Source organism: Paramisgurnus dabryanus, chromosome 5, assembly GCF_030506205.2.
Source record: "Paramisgurnus dabryanus chromosome 5, PD_genome_1.1, whole genome shotgun sequence".
In the NCBI taxonomy this organism is placed as follows: domain Eukaryota; kingdom Metazoa; phylum Chordata; class Actinopteri; order Cypriniformes; family Cobitidae; genus Paramisgurnus; species Paramisgurnus dabryanus.
In genome coordinates, this window is record NC_133341.1 from 9297621 (window position 1) to 9313078 (window position 15458).

Consider the following 15458-nt stretch of genomic DNA (forward strand, 5'->3'; position numbering starts at 1 on the left):
TACCAAGAAGTGGGCGCCTAGTCAAAATGACACCAAGAGCACAACGAAGACTCATCAATGAGGTAAAGAAACCACCCAGAATGACAGCCAAAGATTTGAAGGCATCATTGGAATTTGCTAACATCTCTGTTCATGAGTCTACAATACAAAAAACACTGAACAAGCAGGGTATCCATGGCAGGACCCCATGAAGGAAGCCACTGCTTACTAAAAAAAAAAAAACATTGCTGCACACCAGAAGTTGGCAAAAGAGCACATTGACACTCCACAGCGGTGTTTTCTAGACTGATGAAACTAAAAGTATTTGGAAAAAGCACAGAGAGTGAAATCAAGTATGTTGGAGGAAACATCATGATTTGGGCCTGCTTTGCTGCATCAGGGCCTGGCCAGCTTGCAATCATTGAGGGGAAGATGAAATCCCAAGTATATCAGACAATTCTTCAGGATAATGTGAAAATGGTTGTACATCAGCTGAAACTGTGTAGAAGGTGGGTGATGCAACAGGGCAACGACCCAAAACACCCGAGCAAGTCCACAACAAAATGGCTTAAGAAAAACAAAATCCGACTTTTGGAGTGGCCAAGTAAGAGCCCAGACCTCAACCCAATAGAAATGCTATGGGTTGACTTGAAGCGGGCCATACACATGAGATGTACAAAGAATATGACAGAGCTAAAGCAGTTCTACCAGGAAGATCACATTTTATGACATTTATTTAGAAAACCATAATATTCCAAAAGGTTCACATACTTTTTCTTGCAACTGTACATAGATTTTCTATTCAGCAGTTTGAGAAACATAGCTGCTAAGTCTGGCTTCACAATGCATATGTGAGCTGATCGTTTGCTTTTAGAGATAATGTTAACAGGTTAGAGCATTCACACTAAACGTGTGAGCAGCGTTTGCTCGCATTACAGAAGCTGAGCTAGTGCAGCAGTGCTACGTCTATGTAGCATCCATACATAACTATGGGTCAAACTATTGATCCACTTGTTCAACTGTGTAGATGTGATTTTTCATGTTTGTATTGTAGAAAACTGAGGGGATATCCAATGGTTTTGAGTCTTTTCTTGGAAATTTTTATGGAAAGAAAAACTGGTTTTCAATGGTTTTGAATGATGAATTTGCACATGGTTTGCCTTAAAGCATACTAAAAACACCTCATAGACATATAACCAACAATAAAAACTTGATTTTCACCACAGGGGGACTTGAACTAAAAGTAACACAATCAGCATACCCTCAGCCACTGCTTTTCCGTCAGTGCGTCACTGTAGTCCACATCCCTACGGTGCCGGGATCCACGGCCGAAGATCTTATCTTTCTCTTCCTCACAGGTGAGACGTTCCACCTCTGCATCATCTTTCAGGATCCAAGATGGCAGCTCATCCTCCTCCATCAGGCGAGGTTTACGCTTAGGGTTGCGTGCATCCTCTCGGCGGCGGTCTAAATCCATGCGCTTGAAAATGCAGTTAATGGAAAACAGTACTTTCAGTAAATGGCTTAGAATGAAACCGATTCTCAAAAGTGAGAACACACAGATCTCAAAGATGTGGTTTAGGAAAAGATTACTATTATTTAAAATGAGCATGCAAGGAACTATCCATGCAAGTAATGAATTTTGTGCAAGTTCAGTCTTACCATGAAAAGCTCAAATTCGTCCTCATTACGGGCAATCATTTGATTGAGAGTTTCATCATCTGGAACTTCATCCTCCTCCTGATATCACACAAACAACATGAAACACAAGTAGAAAAAGTGAAAAACATGAAAGTGGCTAATAATGCGTTAACGCAAATTAATTTTAATGCCAGTAATTTTATTAACGTGCGATTAAGCAGAGCGCAATATCTGTTTGACCCTTGGTCTAGCTCTTAGTTTGATAAATTGATACGCAGCCTTAGACAGTAAAGGCCGTTTCACATGGTACACGGCAACCGCGAGTGTTTAGTTCTTTTTCAATAGGAGACGTGCGGAAAGCGGCAAAACGGGGGCGGTTACAGAGGTGAAGCGGAGTTGGTCCACACGCCTTACTCGTGCACCCAAAATCCTATTCCTTCTCCGGACATGGTACTTCATGACAGGCACCGTTTGAAGATAAACTTATTTGCACTAAATGCTGCACAAAACGCTTTCAAATACAAGAGAAAAGCTGAAGCCGCGAGGCGATTTTGCCGCTTACCGCGTACCGTGTGAAACGGCCATGCATGTGACCTGTGCTGTATAAATCAGTCGGAGGTTTTCATGAAAAAATAAGAACATCAAGCTCTTGTCTAGTGAGTCCAAAGCTCTAAATGGTCGTTGTACATTTAAAATGATCTTTACTTGTATGTTTTTTGAGAGCTGTACCTTCCTACATGCTTAATCTAATACACAAAGGATACATGTTCATCCACTTGTGCATCTGACATTTTGGCTTTGGTTTTAAAACATGCAGGAATTAGAAAATAAAGTGCAGGACTTGCTTGATGTTTAAAGAGTTTTTAAGAGCGACAAGACTCAAAAGCGATCTTCCTCGCGCTGATTGACACATCTTATGCACGTGCACACAAACGAATGAGTGCATGACCCCGATATATAGACATTTACACAGACTTACACTTTTAAAAATATCTGTTTTGACAAGAATTAACGCAGATATAATCTGTTATGTCTTAAGTAATTGTTTGGTTAACTGTTGAAAAAAAATTGATGTGTAGCATTATCTTAGATACTTGCATCCTTAACACATCTTTAATAATTGTTGCATAATTGTTTATTACTCTCTCAAAAGCAGCTGTACAGGCACTATCTGAAACACCTAAGAAATGTACCTTTTTAGTGATCTAAGTATTTCTGCTCGGCTAAACTGCAACGAAAATGCTTGCCTTTTTTTTTTTTGATTTTGTCACACTGAGAATCAATAGAAAACAGACCTTTGTCCGAACTGAAATGCATTCACATACAGGTATTTATGACAGTGCTAAACTATAATTTCGTTGAACAAATTGTAGTGTCATTACAAGAAGACTGACAATTAACAGTTGGGCTAGAAAAAGAAAATCAATTTATCTACAAATCACTTTTCATTTTCCACTATTGTGTACCAATTTGAATGCCTCAGTTAAACACTGTTCATGGTGAAATATTCACATGCTGCTTTAAAAGTGAGGTTTGTGGTTAAATTTGTAGGAACTAGGCTACTTGCCATTGTGTGGGATGTTCAGCTGTAAGAAACCCACTGAACCTATAATTATATACTTTTGCTTAAAACTTTTGGTTACTGGGGATCAGTTACTGTAGTTTCAGCTAGAAAAAAATGCTATGAAAGTCATACCATGTCATGTTAGCAGTTAGGCTGGATTTCTTGATGCCCAATTCCAATTTGTTGCCTCTATCTGATTTTTTGACAACCCCCTAACCCCTTTTATAATTTTTTAAAAGTGACTCGTATATGATATCTGCTTTACACTAAACACTTGGCAATCAATTTAAGGTAGACATACTGAGCTTTAACCAAAGAGGAAGTAAAATATATAGCGATATGCAATGGACACAGACAAAATAATTATAATTATACAAGATTATAGAGCTTTATTTCTTCAACAATAACTTCAACATTAAGTGGAGCCACCGTCCTCCACTGCACTGCACTAAAAAGAGTCATGTGATTGCGGGTGGTGTCCACCTAAGTTGATGTTATTTGCCAGTGTTGTATCTTTAATGACGCACAACACTTTTTGAGATGGGAATATCGATCTGTCTGATTACATTGCGGATGCAAATGCATGTATCCGATTCATATCCAATTTATTTCCACATATGAATGAGGCCTGAAACCGATCAAAGAATATCAGAATCTGTGCGCTTTTTTCTTGCTTACACATTCGTGGGTCATATCCGGTCTGTGCCACATGAGGGCAAAAAATCAGAATTGAATCACTTCAAACATGCGATGTTAATGTGACCTTAAAGATATTTCGATGATTGCTTCATGTTGTTGTAACTCCCTGTATTTGCTGATCTATGGTTGATCAATAAAAAGAAGAAAAAAAAACACAAAGTGATACCAAATATGTCCTTCATCTGTATCTCTATCGTTACGGCTGTGGTGTTCTCTTATTATGTTTTTTTATTATCTATTATTATTATTATTTAAATATTATCCATTTAACTTACTATTTAAAGGATAAGAAATATTGTGCACAACATCTAGTCTACGACTTCAGTTTGTTGATCCTTTTTTCTACAGACATTCAGACATGAGGAATCTGTGACAGACTCCAGAAAAAAATTAGCAAAAGCCCAGCAAGTATAAACCTGTGAATTTTGCATAATAACATTACATTCCACAGAGCAGATAGTTTGAAGTCTGACAGAGATTGTCTAAATTCACTGTTTAATGTGGTAAAACTTTACTTTTACTTTATTATTCAGTTTAAAAAGTCTTGATTTTGGGCTTTAATCCTTGATTGTTCAAAAACCTACGAAAATTATATTTCGCATATTTTTCAGAATGAATCAAATCTACATGTACACCAGTAATACAATTATTTCCAATAATGAGAGTAAGGACTTAAAAGCAGTAAGATGTTTACATAACTGGAGCTATAACCTCTTCATTCCTGTTTACATGCAGTTTTTATTTTCTGATTATTCACACATAGGCAAAGGAAGAGCACAAATCATGAACTCACATATACTGTCCACTGTTTAAATTTACTTATGTTAAATGACAAACACGCTCTTATTGACGTCATTTTGTTATTCGGTTTCATGATGAAGTCAGAGATATTATGACAGAGCCTGTAATGGTTTTATTTAAGCTGTTTATGAATAAAGGCAGACTGCTGACAGCGAGTTGTGTTGACAGAGTTCAGGAAAAATGTCCTAATGTCAAATATAAAACAAATTGGCTTTCAGGGTGTGTGACAAAAACACATGCGCACTTCAGTTAGTGCGGTACAGTAGACGTGATTAAAGTGTTTACATGGCTGCATACTGCAATTAAAAACCGCATCCGCCACCTGTTTTAATATAAATATACTTGCTGCGATTATGAGCTTAATATATCCCATTATAATCGCATTATGAGTTTGCATGTAAACGTGGTCATTGTTAGAATAAAAAATGGGTGTAGCAGAATCTTTGTTGCAGTAAACAGAGACATACAAAAGCGAGCCTGCAGCTTAATACTCAATATTCATCTGTCTAAGGATGGCCGAACAAAGTGGAATTAGAATTGGGGTGTAAAGCACGATTTTTAGTCGTGCGTAAGGTCTACGCTGTAGCTTTGCCGTAGGTTATCCGTTGCCTCTGCGTAGCCTGACGTGCACCTCCCAATATTTTTAACAGCGCGTCAGTTTTACGCGGACCGCAAACGCTGTGATTGGTCCATCAGAACCCCTCCCGTCAGGTAAAAAAACCTGTGTCATAGGTAATTTCGTTTGCGACGGTGAAAACAAAGATGGGCCAACAAAAGTTGCTGTTTATTTACTTCCATCATTGCTTGTCCATCATTCCATCATTACTGCGGTCTGCGCGCGTGTTTGCACGTCAACGCGGACGATGGCGCAAAAGTATAAATTTAAACTGACGTGGAACCTACGCCGACGCGGAACCTATGACGTCGCAGCTACGCCGTAGGACCTACGCACAACTATAATGAGCCCTTAAAACACAGCGCCTCTTCGACATGGCGACAACACCATAAAGCAACTCACCCCCTGTTTCAACATAACTTGAGCACAGAATATAAAAACCCACTTACGATACATTCACATGGGGAGCGTTAACGGCTCTCATTTACTTTAAATGGTAACGTCATGTGCTGCCAAACTGAATTGTGGATCGGTCAAAGTCGCGTCACTGCCGTTGCTCGTGGCAGAAGTTGAAAATTTCTCAACTTTTCAAGCGCCAACGCGTGCCTCATCAGATTGCCTTATGCAAACAACCTAGTGTGAGCCAGCCAATTACGTTTATGGAAGACCGGAGTTGTGGCCATGTTTTGTGGCCACTGTGATTGGCTGTAGTCAGACAAGCCTTCCGTCAAGCGTTAATGCTTACGCCTCCTGTGAATGTACCATTAAAGAACCTCTCTCTGTCAATTAAATGAGAATTGAATATACATGCATACTAGGGCTGCATGATTGTGACAAAAATTATAATTGTGGATATTTATATTGTAATTGCGATTATACTTGTTAAATTAATAGACTTTACATTGAACTGTGCAGCCCTAATACGAAAGTATATGTCATTAACTTTTTTTCAAAATACTTAACATTCATTTAAAATCTGTATTCAAATAAGTTCTAGAAAGAAAATAAAAAAAGTTCTATCACTTGTTGGCCAAGTGTGCCCTGTACAATGATAATAATTTCAGTGCATCACTAGTTGTAATTAGTTCTGCTATCATTAACTGCAACACAACGAATCTTTACTGTCATCTGTTGCAATAACTCACCTCGTTTTGTTCTTCATGCTCCAGAATAGCCTGCAGGAAGGCCCTGCGCTCATGGCTGGAGGACTTTTGATCAAACATGCCAGCCTGAATGACTTTTTGGTCTACATTTAGTTTATACTTGGCCGCTGCTAGAATTTTCTCCTCCACGCTGTTCACGGTACACAGACGCAGCACACGTACTTCATTCTGCTGGCCAATACGATGGGCTCGGTCCTGGGCCTGCAGGTCCTGGTGATTTACATCACAGTTCACAACATATTAACATCAACTACAATTCATGTGAATGAAGTTCATAAGAATTGTCATTTTGTGCAGATTTTCGGCTCTGTTTAAAACAGAGAAAATAAAGATGTTTTTTTCAGTGTGTGGTATGTGGAGGTGGACAGATTGTTTCATAATAATGTGTGAAAAAGAAAAACAATATGTTACTGTAGAAATAACTTATGTATCCCACAACACATAAAAAGTGGTGTGAAAAAGTGTTGGCCCCCTTCCTGCATGTTTGTCACACTTTAAAGTTTCAGATCATGAAACAAATTTAAATAATAATAAAAGATAACACAAGTAAACAGAACATGCAGTTTTTAAATGAAGGTTTTTATTATGAAGGGAAAACCAATCCAAACACACATGGCCCTGTGTGAAAAAGTGCTTGCCTCCTAATAACTAATAACTGGTTGGGCCACCCTTAGCAGCAACAACTGCAATCAAGCGATTGCGATAACTTGCAATAAGTCTATTACAGCGCTGTGAAGGAATTTTGTCCAACTCTTTTTGCAGAATTGTTGTAATTCAGCCACATTGGAGGGTTTTGAGCATGAACCACTTTTTTAAGGTCAGCATCTTAATAGGATTCAGGTCAGGACTTTGACTAGGCCACTCCAAAGTCTTAATTTTGTTTTTTTTCAGCCATTCAGATGTGGACTTGCTGGTGTGTTTTGGATCATAGTCCTGCTGCAGAACCCAAGTTCACTCTAGCTTGAGGTCACGAACAGATGGTCGAACATTGTCCTTCAGGATTTTTCAGCAGAATTCATGGTTCCATTCATCACAGCCAAGTCTTTCAAGTCCTGAAGCAGCAAAACAATCCCAGACCTTCACACTACCAACACCATATTTTACTGTTGGTATGATGTTCTTTTTCTGAAATGCTGTGTTACTTTTACCCAAAGCCGTAATGGGACACAAACCTTCAAAAAAGTTCAACTTTTGTCTCTTCAGTCCACAGAGTATTTTCCTGAAAGGTATTGGGGGTAACAAGATGTTTTCTGGCAAAACTGAGACGATCCATTATGTTGGTAAACACTTTTTTACAAAGGGCCATGTGGGTTTGAATTTTGTTTTCCCATCATAATAAAAACTGCATGTTGTGTTTACTTGTGTTATCTTTGACTAATATTCAAATTTGTTTAATGGTCTGAAACGTTAAATTGTGACAAACATGCAAAAAAAAAAATCAAGTAGAGGCTCAACACATTATCACACCACAGTATATTTTAAACTTAATCATGCAATCAATGTAAAAGAGTAAATGTGCTGTGCTAAGAATATGTGTTTTTGCTCACTTTTAATTTCATTTTTATGCACGCTGCTTTTATGATCTTACATTAAGAAACTACTTAAAACATTTGTACTCTTAAAAAAGTATCTGTCAAGTTGCTCATTTAAAATGATTTACTGAAAGCAAAATGATTAAAAACTGGTAGACATGAAAAAATTTAAATTTACCCAAAAATCATTATGGGGTGGTTTCCCGTACAGGGATTAGACTAGTCCTAGACTAAAATAAATGTAAGAGCTGTCCAAACTGAAAATAAACTTGCACCGACATATCTTAAAATACATCAGTGCCCTTTGTTTTGACTTAAAATACACACAAGTAATGTTTTTAGTAAGGCATGCTTGTTAAAACTAGATATATTTTCTAATTAAACTAAGGCCTAGTCCTGGTTTCCACTGATCCCTGTCCAGGAAACCACCCATATATTCATCTAATTTTAAAAATCCATAGATAGTTTACGTATCAACTTCACATTTATCTAATTCAAGTTGTAACATACATACTGCCAAATGTCTTGCAAGTCTAAGTTCAAGATAACATATCGCTGTCAAGCTGTAAACCGCTGATCAAACTCTACTTCCTCTTTAATCACAGCAGCAGTCACACAGACCTGGTGGGGGTTCCAGTCACTGTCAAAGATCACAACTGTGTCTGCAGCCTGCAAGTTAAGGCCGAGACCTCCCGCTCGGGTGCTCAGAAGAAAGATGAAATACTGCGAACCTTCATCATTGAATTTCTTTAAAAGCAACGCTCTGTCTTCCGACTTTGTGGTTCCTGGAAGAAACAAACATGTGATAATAAAAGAGAAAATGGCAGCCTAGTTGTGTGATCACACTCATTAAAAGACTGGTGAACCAAATAATAAAAAATCCCTAGAATTTAAGATCTAAAGTACAGCACAGTAAAGCCCAAATTATAGTCAGTTTTTTACGTCTACGCGAACGTACGAGCATGGTCAAACGCACAGCCTTACAAAGCATAGTTTATTTCTCATAAGATTACACAGAAGTTCAACACATCCACATTGAGACAAAATGCAATGCATCTCCTGGGCTACATACCAAATTCTTCTGTACATGCTTGTGCGACCAAAAATCCGGCCTTGCTCGTAGTGTGCATGGACCCTCGCATATGTATAAAAACAGGACTATACTTTAAGCTTTAGGCGACAACATTAACAGGGAAAATGCACTGACTACTAACAAAAATGACAGATATTAACAAAATTTCGATTACTATGAATGGGGAATAGTGCAATGCTCAATACAACTGCTCTAGTGACAAATGTCCCGCTTTCCAGTGAAAAGAGCCCAGTTCACATGGTTGTAAAGTACTTACCACGCAGTAGCTGGTGCAACCTGGTGTTTTCTAAGTGCAATTTGGGCTTAAGAAACAACATTTATTTTATATGTTGTTTTATTGTGACCTTAAAACTGTGATACTGACCGTCCAGACGCAGGTAAAGGAAGTTACGGTAGGAAAAGTAATCCTCCAAGATGGTCATGAGGGATGTCATCTGACAAAACAGAAGCACTCTGTGATTGGTGGCCTTTAGCTTGGGCAGGATCCGATCCAGTAACTCGAACTTGCCAGAGGCGCGGTACAGGTCCTTGCTGTGTGGACACAGAAAAGCAGGTCTATTATGTCAACTCCTTTATCAGGGTACTGTACACCTCTACTGTCTGGGTCATGTATAACCAAAAACCTGCAGTAAGTTTAATGATCCATGCGTGACATCAGCAAACATTTCATAGTAACTATTAAGGTTAAATAACACCTGCTTTGATTATTACTCACCCACTAATTATGCCATTTGGATATCCCAAGTGCTCAGCAAAAGATTCCTAAATAAAAAAGAAATTTTCATTATTGCTGCTGAGTGAATTCCAATTAAAAATATTCTCCAATGACTATTACTTGCCATCTTTTCTAAAAAATGTTTAACAAATATGTTCATCGTAGTATGGAAAATTAACATAAACTGTCTCCTGTTGGTCAAACATTCATGCGTAATGCAGTATACTGAGATAAATGGTGATACCTCAATGTGCTGAAACATGTAGGGATGGTTACAGATCTTCTTCAGCTGCATTATGGTGTTCATTAAAGTTTTGGCTCCACCTTTACCCTGTAGATAAAACATATTATAATTCCACTATCAACTAGGACAACGAGGGGCTTTTTTATACCTGGTCACGTCATGCGTTTTCTCTGATCAGACAGATATCCAATAAGCTAAAACTGTGCCATTTACACTTGGCCACATGAATGCGTCTTGGCTAAATGGATTTTAATCCAATCTTCTATTCCCAGGCAAAATGCAAATACACTATTCATTACACCGCATTAGGAAACTTGCAATGACGCTTAAAGGAATAGTCTACCCTTTTGCCATATTAAACTATGTTATTACCTCAACCTAGACGACTTAATACATACCTATCTTTTTTCAATGCGTGCACTGTACAGCGCGTTGTGAATGTGTTAGCCTTTAGCCTAGCCCCATTCATTCCTATGGTACCAAAAAAGTTTTATTTTGTGGCACAATACTTACTGGTATAACTCCTCATGTAACAGTCTTTAAATAGGGAAAACACGGAAGTGTTTGGTGGCTTCCCTGTTTGGTACCATAGGAATGAATGGGTCTAGGCTAAAGGCTAACACATTCACAACACGCTGTACAGTGCACGCATTGAAAAAAGATAGATATGTATTAATTTGTCTAAGTTGAGGTAATAACATAGTTTAATATGGCAAAAGTGTAGACTATTCCTTTAAGCAACAAAGACAACACTTATAATGTTGGGCAGCGGACACTCGTCTGTTTGCTTGGTGCAGCACAACCTGAAGCATGCAGTACAGAGCAGTAAGAGAGTGAGACAAGGATGATGATTTACAAGACAATGACAAAGATTTGTTAATAAAAGTTTTATATTTTTGTTTAAAGGGGCGTTTAAAGCCATTCCATGCATTCTGACTTATTATCACTGTTTAAGAGCTGGATTCCTCATGTTAAACACAGGCAAAGTGTCAAAAAAGCAGTTGGATGTATGACTTTTGTGCCACCGTTTATCCCCGCTCAAATAATCCTGAACATAGAAATGTTGAAAAACTGTTTAATGGTGTAACTCTACAATTAAGTACTAGATAGTTAACAGTCTTTGCAACGTGTTTCAGCAATACATTTCGAACATTTATAGGGGCGGTTTTTCCAGACAGGGATTAGAATAGTCCTAGACTAAAATAAATGTAAGAGCTGTCCAAACTGAAAACAACTTGCACTGACCAGGGCTCGAGACTAAGTTTTTTCACTGGTTGCACTGGTGCGCCTTTTAATCTTAGGTGCACCAGAACAAAAGTTAGGTGGACCAAAATTTTGGACCGCATTGCATTTAACGCCGCATTTTTATTTACTTTAAATTTCTGCATGGATGGGTAATATTTAATCCATATTTATTCCATACACGGCAATGGCTACAGCCATTCACACTCTGTCTGTCTGTTTTATTCATACGTAAAACTAGTGGGGGCTTGTGACAGACGGTCTCATTATGACAACTTAATGAAGAAGACGCAGTGTCATGCGGAGATCGCAGTTTTATTCAATAACAGGCAAATGAAGATGTTGAGATGTTTTAAAGCATGGAGACAATAAACATGATTGAGATGATATATGGTTTATCTGTGTTCTTGCGTCTGCGGCTACATCCACTCTGTTTATCGGACGGGCCACTCGCCTCTCTCAGCGCTTTTGACTGCAACACGCCACAAGTATTTCTAAACGCACACACACGTACAGGAATATCTGGACCACGGAAAATCAAAGGGAGGGGTCCGCCCTTCACTATCTCTGATTGGGTTATACCACGACATGGACCTAATGTGCTTGTTGTTGAACCAGGGAGACTTTCAGAGACAGAGTTGTAGAGTCTTTTAATCTGTCGAACGGCTGGTCGCACTGGTGCGACCTAATATTTTTTTAAGGCGCAACATTGAGAAATGAGAGCGCATGTGCGACCAAATTGGACGCACTTCGAGCACTATCTCAAAATATATCAGTGCCTCAAAATGAACACAAGTAATGTTTTTAGTAAGACATGTTTGTTAAAACTAGATATATTTCCTAATTAAACTAAGGGCTAGTCCTGGTTTAAGATAATCCCTGTCTGGAAAACCACTCCATAATGTGTTTAGAAACCATTTTCTGAAATGACTACGCAGACTTTAATAGAAAAATATGTTTTAATGACTACTTTTTAATGCTACATTTTTATCATTTCTGACTTCTGAGAGTCATTTGATATGCCGGCGATTTGATGTGCTTTGAATCCAAATGCAGTGGAAAAGTATTGAGTATTTCAATCAAAACACCACATTTGAGGTAAGATGTGTACTTGGAAGCTGTAGTGTGTTAAATAATTAACCAATGCATATAATCAGAAAAATCAAATAAACACAAGTGGTCACTGAAGACTTTCAGACTAATTTTAGAGTGGACAGTCCCTTGTTGCAATCAGGGGTAAACATTGATGCGACCCGAATGACCACTAATCTTAATGGAAGGTATAAAAAACAGCCTGTTTTACCTTCTTGTCTTTCTCTGAACCATCTGTGAGCAGGATGCCTTTGCCTTGCATGTGCCTGTAAAGAACCTTCTGAATAGCTGACATGTCACATTTGACAACATACTCCACCTGTAACAAACATTGAAAGCCCATTTATGATAAAGCTGCTTTCATTTGAAAAGAAATTGCCTTAGGTGTTATATCTATTTTTGTTATTTTTAGAAATGTTATGTGTTTTAAGATGTTTGAGATATTTCGAAAAAAAAAAACATTTTACATTTCCACACTGAATAGTGATTTCTGTATACACCATAAATTCAGGCAACCGAAAACAGAATGTACGGTATGCTAAGAGTCATGACAAGCTTATGCGGCAGTACATTTATACAGAACCAAAGCCTTAAAACTTTTTTAAAACCTTGAAACTCTTCTTTTTTGCTGTCTTGTAAGGTCTGGTATTTTCTCCGCTACCATCTTTGCAATTCAAAATCCAATTTACTCTAAAAGCAATAATGATACCTACAAGATAATATTTCAAGCTGAGTCTACACCACAGCTATACCGATAAAAATACAGAGCAATGGTATCGTTGGGATCAGTTATAGAGTGATTTTTACCCAGCTGATGAATGATAAATCATTGACATCCAATAAAAATCAATTTAAATTTAAAGGGCTTGCACATCCAACTTTAATAAATCGTTCCATTGTCCACTGGCGTGGATGCTTATAGAGTTATTATTAACTTTATAGTTATCCTCCTCGGTGTGAACAGGCCTTAAAGGGGACATATCATGAAACTGACTTTTGACTTTTTCCATGTTTAAGTGCTATAATTGGGTTCCCAGTGCTTCTATAAACCTAGAAAATGAGAAAAAGATCAACCCAGTAACTTAGTTTTGGTAAACCATTCTCAGCAAGCATGTGAAAAAATAGGTCACTGAAATTTGGCTCCCCCTGTGATGTCAGAAGGGGATAATACTGCCCCTTAATCTGCACTTTCCAATCACGACTAATCAAACCATTTAGTGCAGGGATCAGCTCATTTGCATTTTAAAGGACACACCCCAAAACAGCACCTTTTATACCTACAAAGTGGCCATTTTACCATGCTATAATAAATTATCTATATGGTATTTTGAGCTTAAACTTCACATACATACCCTGGGGACACCAAAGATTTATTTGACATCTAAAAAGTCTTGTGAGTCTTAAAAAAAAAGTCTTTTTTGGGGGCGTATACCTTCTCGGGCAACTGAGACTCCACCTCTTTCTTCAGTCGGCGCAGCAGGAAAGGCCGTAAAACCTTATGCAAACGACGAATGATGAGGATGGTCTCCTCTTCATTTAGGTCCACCTAACAATTATCAACGTGATCCAGAAGAGAAAGAGTGACCTTGTTAAACTGCTGTGTAAACTAATAAAAATGTACAAAACCGAAATACAACTGTTTACCCTCTCTCCTGTCATAGCGAAAGGGGCGTTGAACCACTGCTCAAAAGTACTGCAGCTTTTGAAGATAGTGGGCAGCAGGAAGTTGAGCAGAGCCCAAAGCTCAGGTAGTTTGTTCTGCAAAGGCGTTCCTGTGAGCAAAAGTCTCCTGGGAGCGACGTAGTGGGTGTTCAACACCTGTGTAAGCTTGCAATGATGATTCTTCATGCGGTGACCTTCATCCACAATCATATACTTCCAGCGGATCTAAGAGCCGTGGAGAGAATAAAGAGCATGAAGGCGTGGATCTCTCTGCAATCATGTGCTTTGTGTTAAGTGGCCTTTACCTTGGCTAGAATATGCTTGTCTTTAATTATGTACTCATAGGTGGTAAGAAGAACATTGAACTTCCCACTGCGGAGCTGCGGCACCAAAGACCTCCGCATGGACGGCGTGCCCTTTGACAAATTGCAACACTTATTGTCTTCCACTTCAATTTCTTAAATTCAATAGTCCACAATAACAATTTAATTGCACATTGTCTATAACAAAATACATTCATGATTACCTTGTAGGCAATTTTTACAATACTTGGTGACCACTTATCCAGTTCATAAACCCAGTTTGACAGAGTCCTGTAAGAAACACAGACAAAAATCAATAGTTTTATTCGAGCTGATATGGAACAAACGTCCAACCTCTAAATTAAGTCATATCTCTAAATAATATATGATGTGTGATGGTGCACCCCAGGTAATGATGTATGTGAGGTGAGGCGGTATGAAGGCATTTCTGCCCTATCCGCAATCAATCACAATAACTTTATTGAAAATGTGGCAACCGTATTGCTAAGGGGTCGCTCTGCAGAACATTTAAGAGGATTTACAGACAACAAGTCTATCAGTAAGGTCTGAATAATTAGTGTTATAATGTAGGTGTGACAATTTTCCAGCGACAATCAATACTTCTTTAATTTAGACAGAAACTCCACATTTAATGGAAGAGACGACTTTAATTCCAACTGTATGTTAATTCTCATACCACATCTGGTAATGACAGGTGGGCTATAGCTGTTTAAATGAATGCTGATTTACTAGAAAACTCAAGAGAGCACACATGACTATGCAAATAATTTTACACTTTTATCTACCATCAATTAAAGGTGCAGTGTGTAAATTGTAGCGGCATCTAGTGGTGAGATTGCAAATTGCAACCAATGGCTCAGTTCACTGCTCACCCCTTACTTTTGAAATGCATAGAGAAGCTACGGTATCCGCCACCGGACAAACATGTCATCTTCAGAGACATCTTAGTAAAAAAAGTTTGTCCGTTAAGGGCTTCTGTAGAAACATGGTGGCACAAAATGGCGACTTCCATGTAAGGGGACCCTCAGTATGTAGATAAAAACATCTCATTCTAAGGTAATAAAATAATAACGGTTCATTATGAAAGTTCTT

At 38.2% G+C, this 15458-nt stretch overlaps 1 protein-coding gene across 2 annotated transcripts in view; it reads right to left on the bottom strand.

Annotated features, from left to right (window-relative positions):
• Window positions 1-15458, bottom strand: part of smarca2 (SWI/SNF related BAF chromatin remodeling complex subunit ATPase 2) — a 71546-nt gene that overhangs the window by 23546 nt on the left and 32542 nt on the right. For both annotated transcript variants that reach the window (XM_065267003.2, XM_065267002.2), the window contains exons 17-28: window positions 14570-14636; window positions 14349-14459; window positions 14026-14268; window positions 13814-13927; window positions 12593-12700; window positions 10048-10134; window positions 9804-9850; window positions 9453-9619; window positions 8617-8780; window positions 6446-6673; window positions 1642-1719; window positions 1241-1459 (exon numbers count right to left, since the gene is read on the bottom strand). In XM_065267003.2, the coding sequence (XP_065123075.2) occupies window positions 1241-1459; window positions 1642-1719; window positions 6446-6673; window positions 8617-8780; window positions 9453-9619; window positions 9804-9850; window positions 10048-10134; window positions 12593-12700; window positions 13814-13927; window positions 14026-14268; window positions 14349-14459; window positions 14570-14636 (1633 nt within the window). The remainder of the gene's footprint in view (window positions 1-1240; window positions 1460-1641; window positions 1720-6445; window positions 6674-8616; window positions 8781-9452; window positions 9620-9803; window positions 9851-10047; window positions 10135-12592; window positions 12701-13813; window positions 13928-14025; window positions 14269-14348; window positions 14460-14569; window positions 14637-15458) is intronic.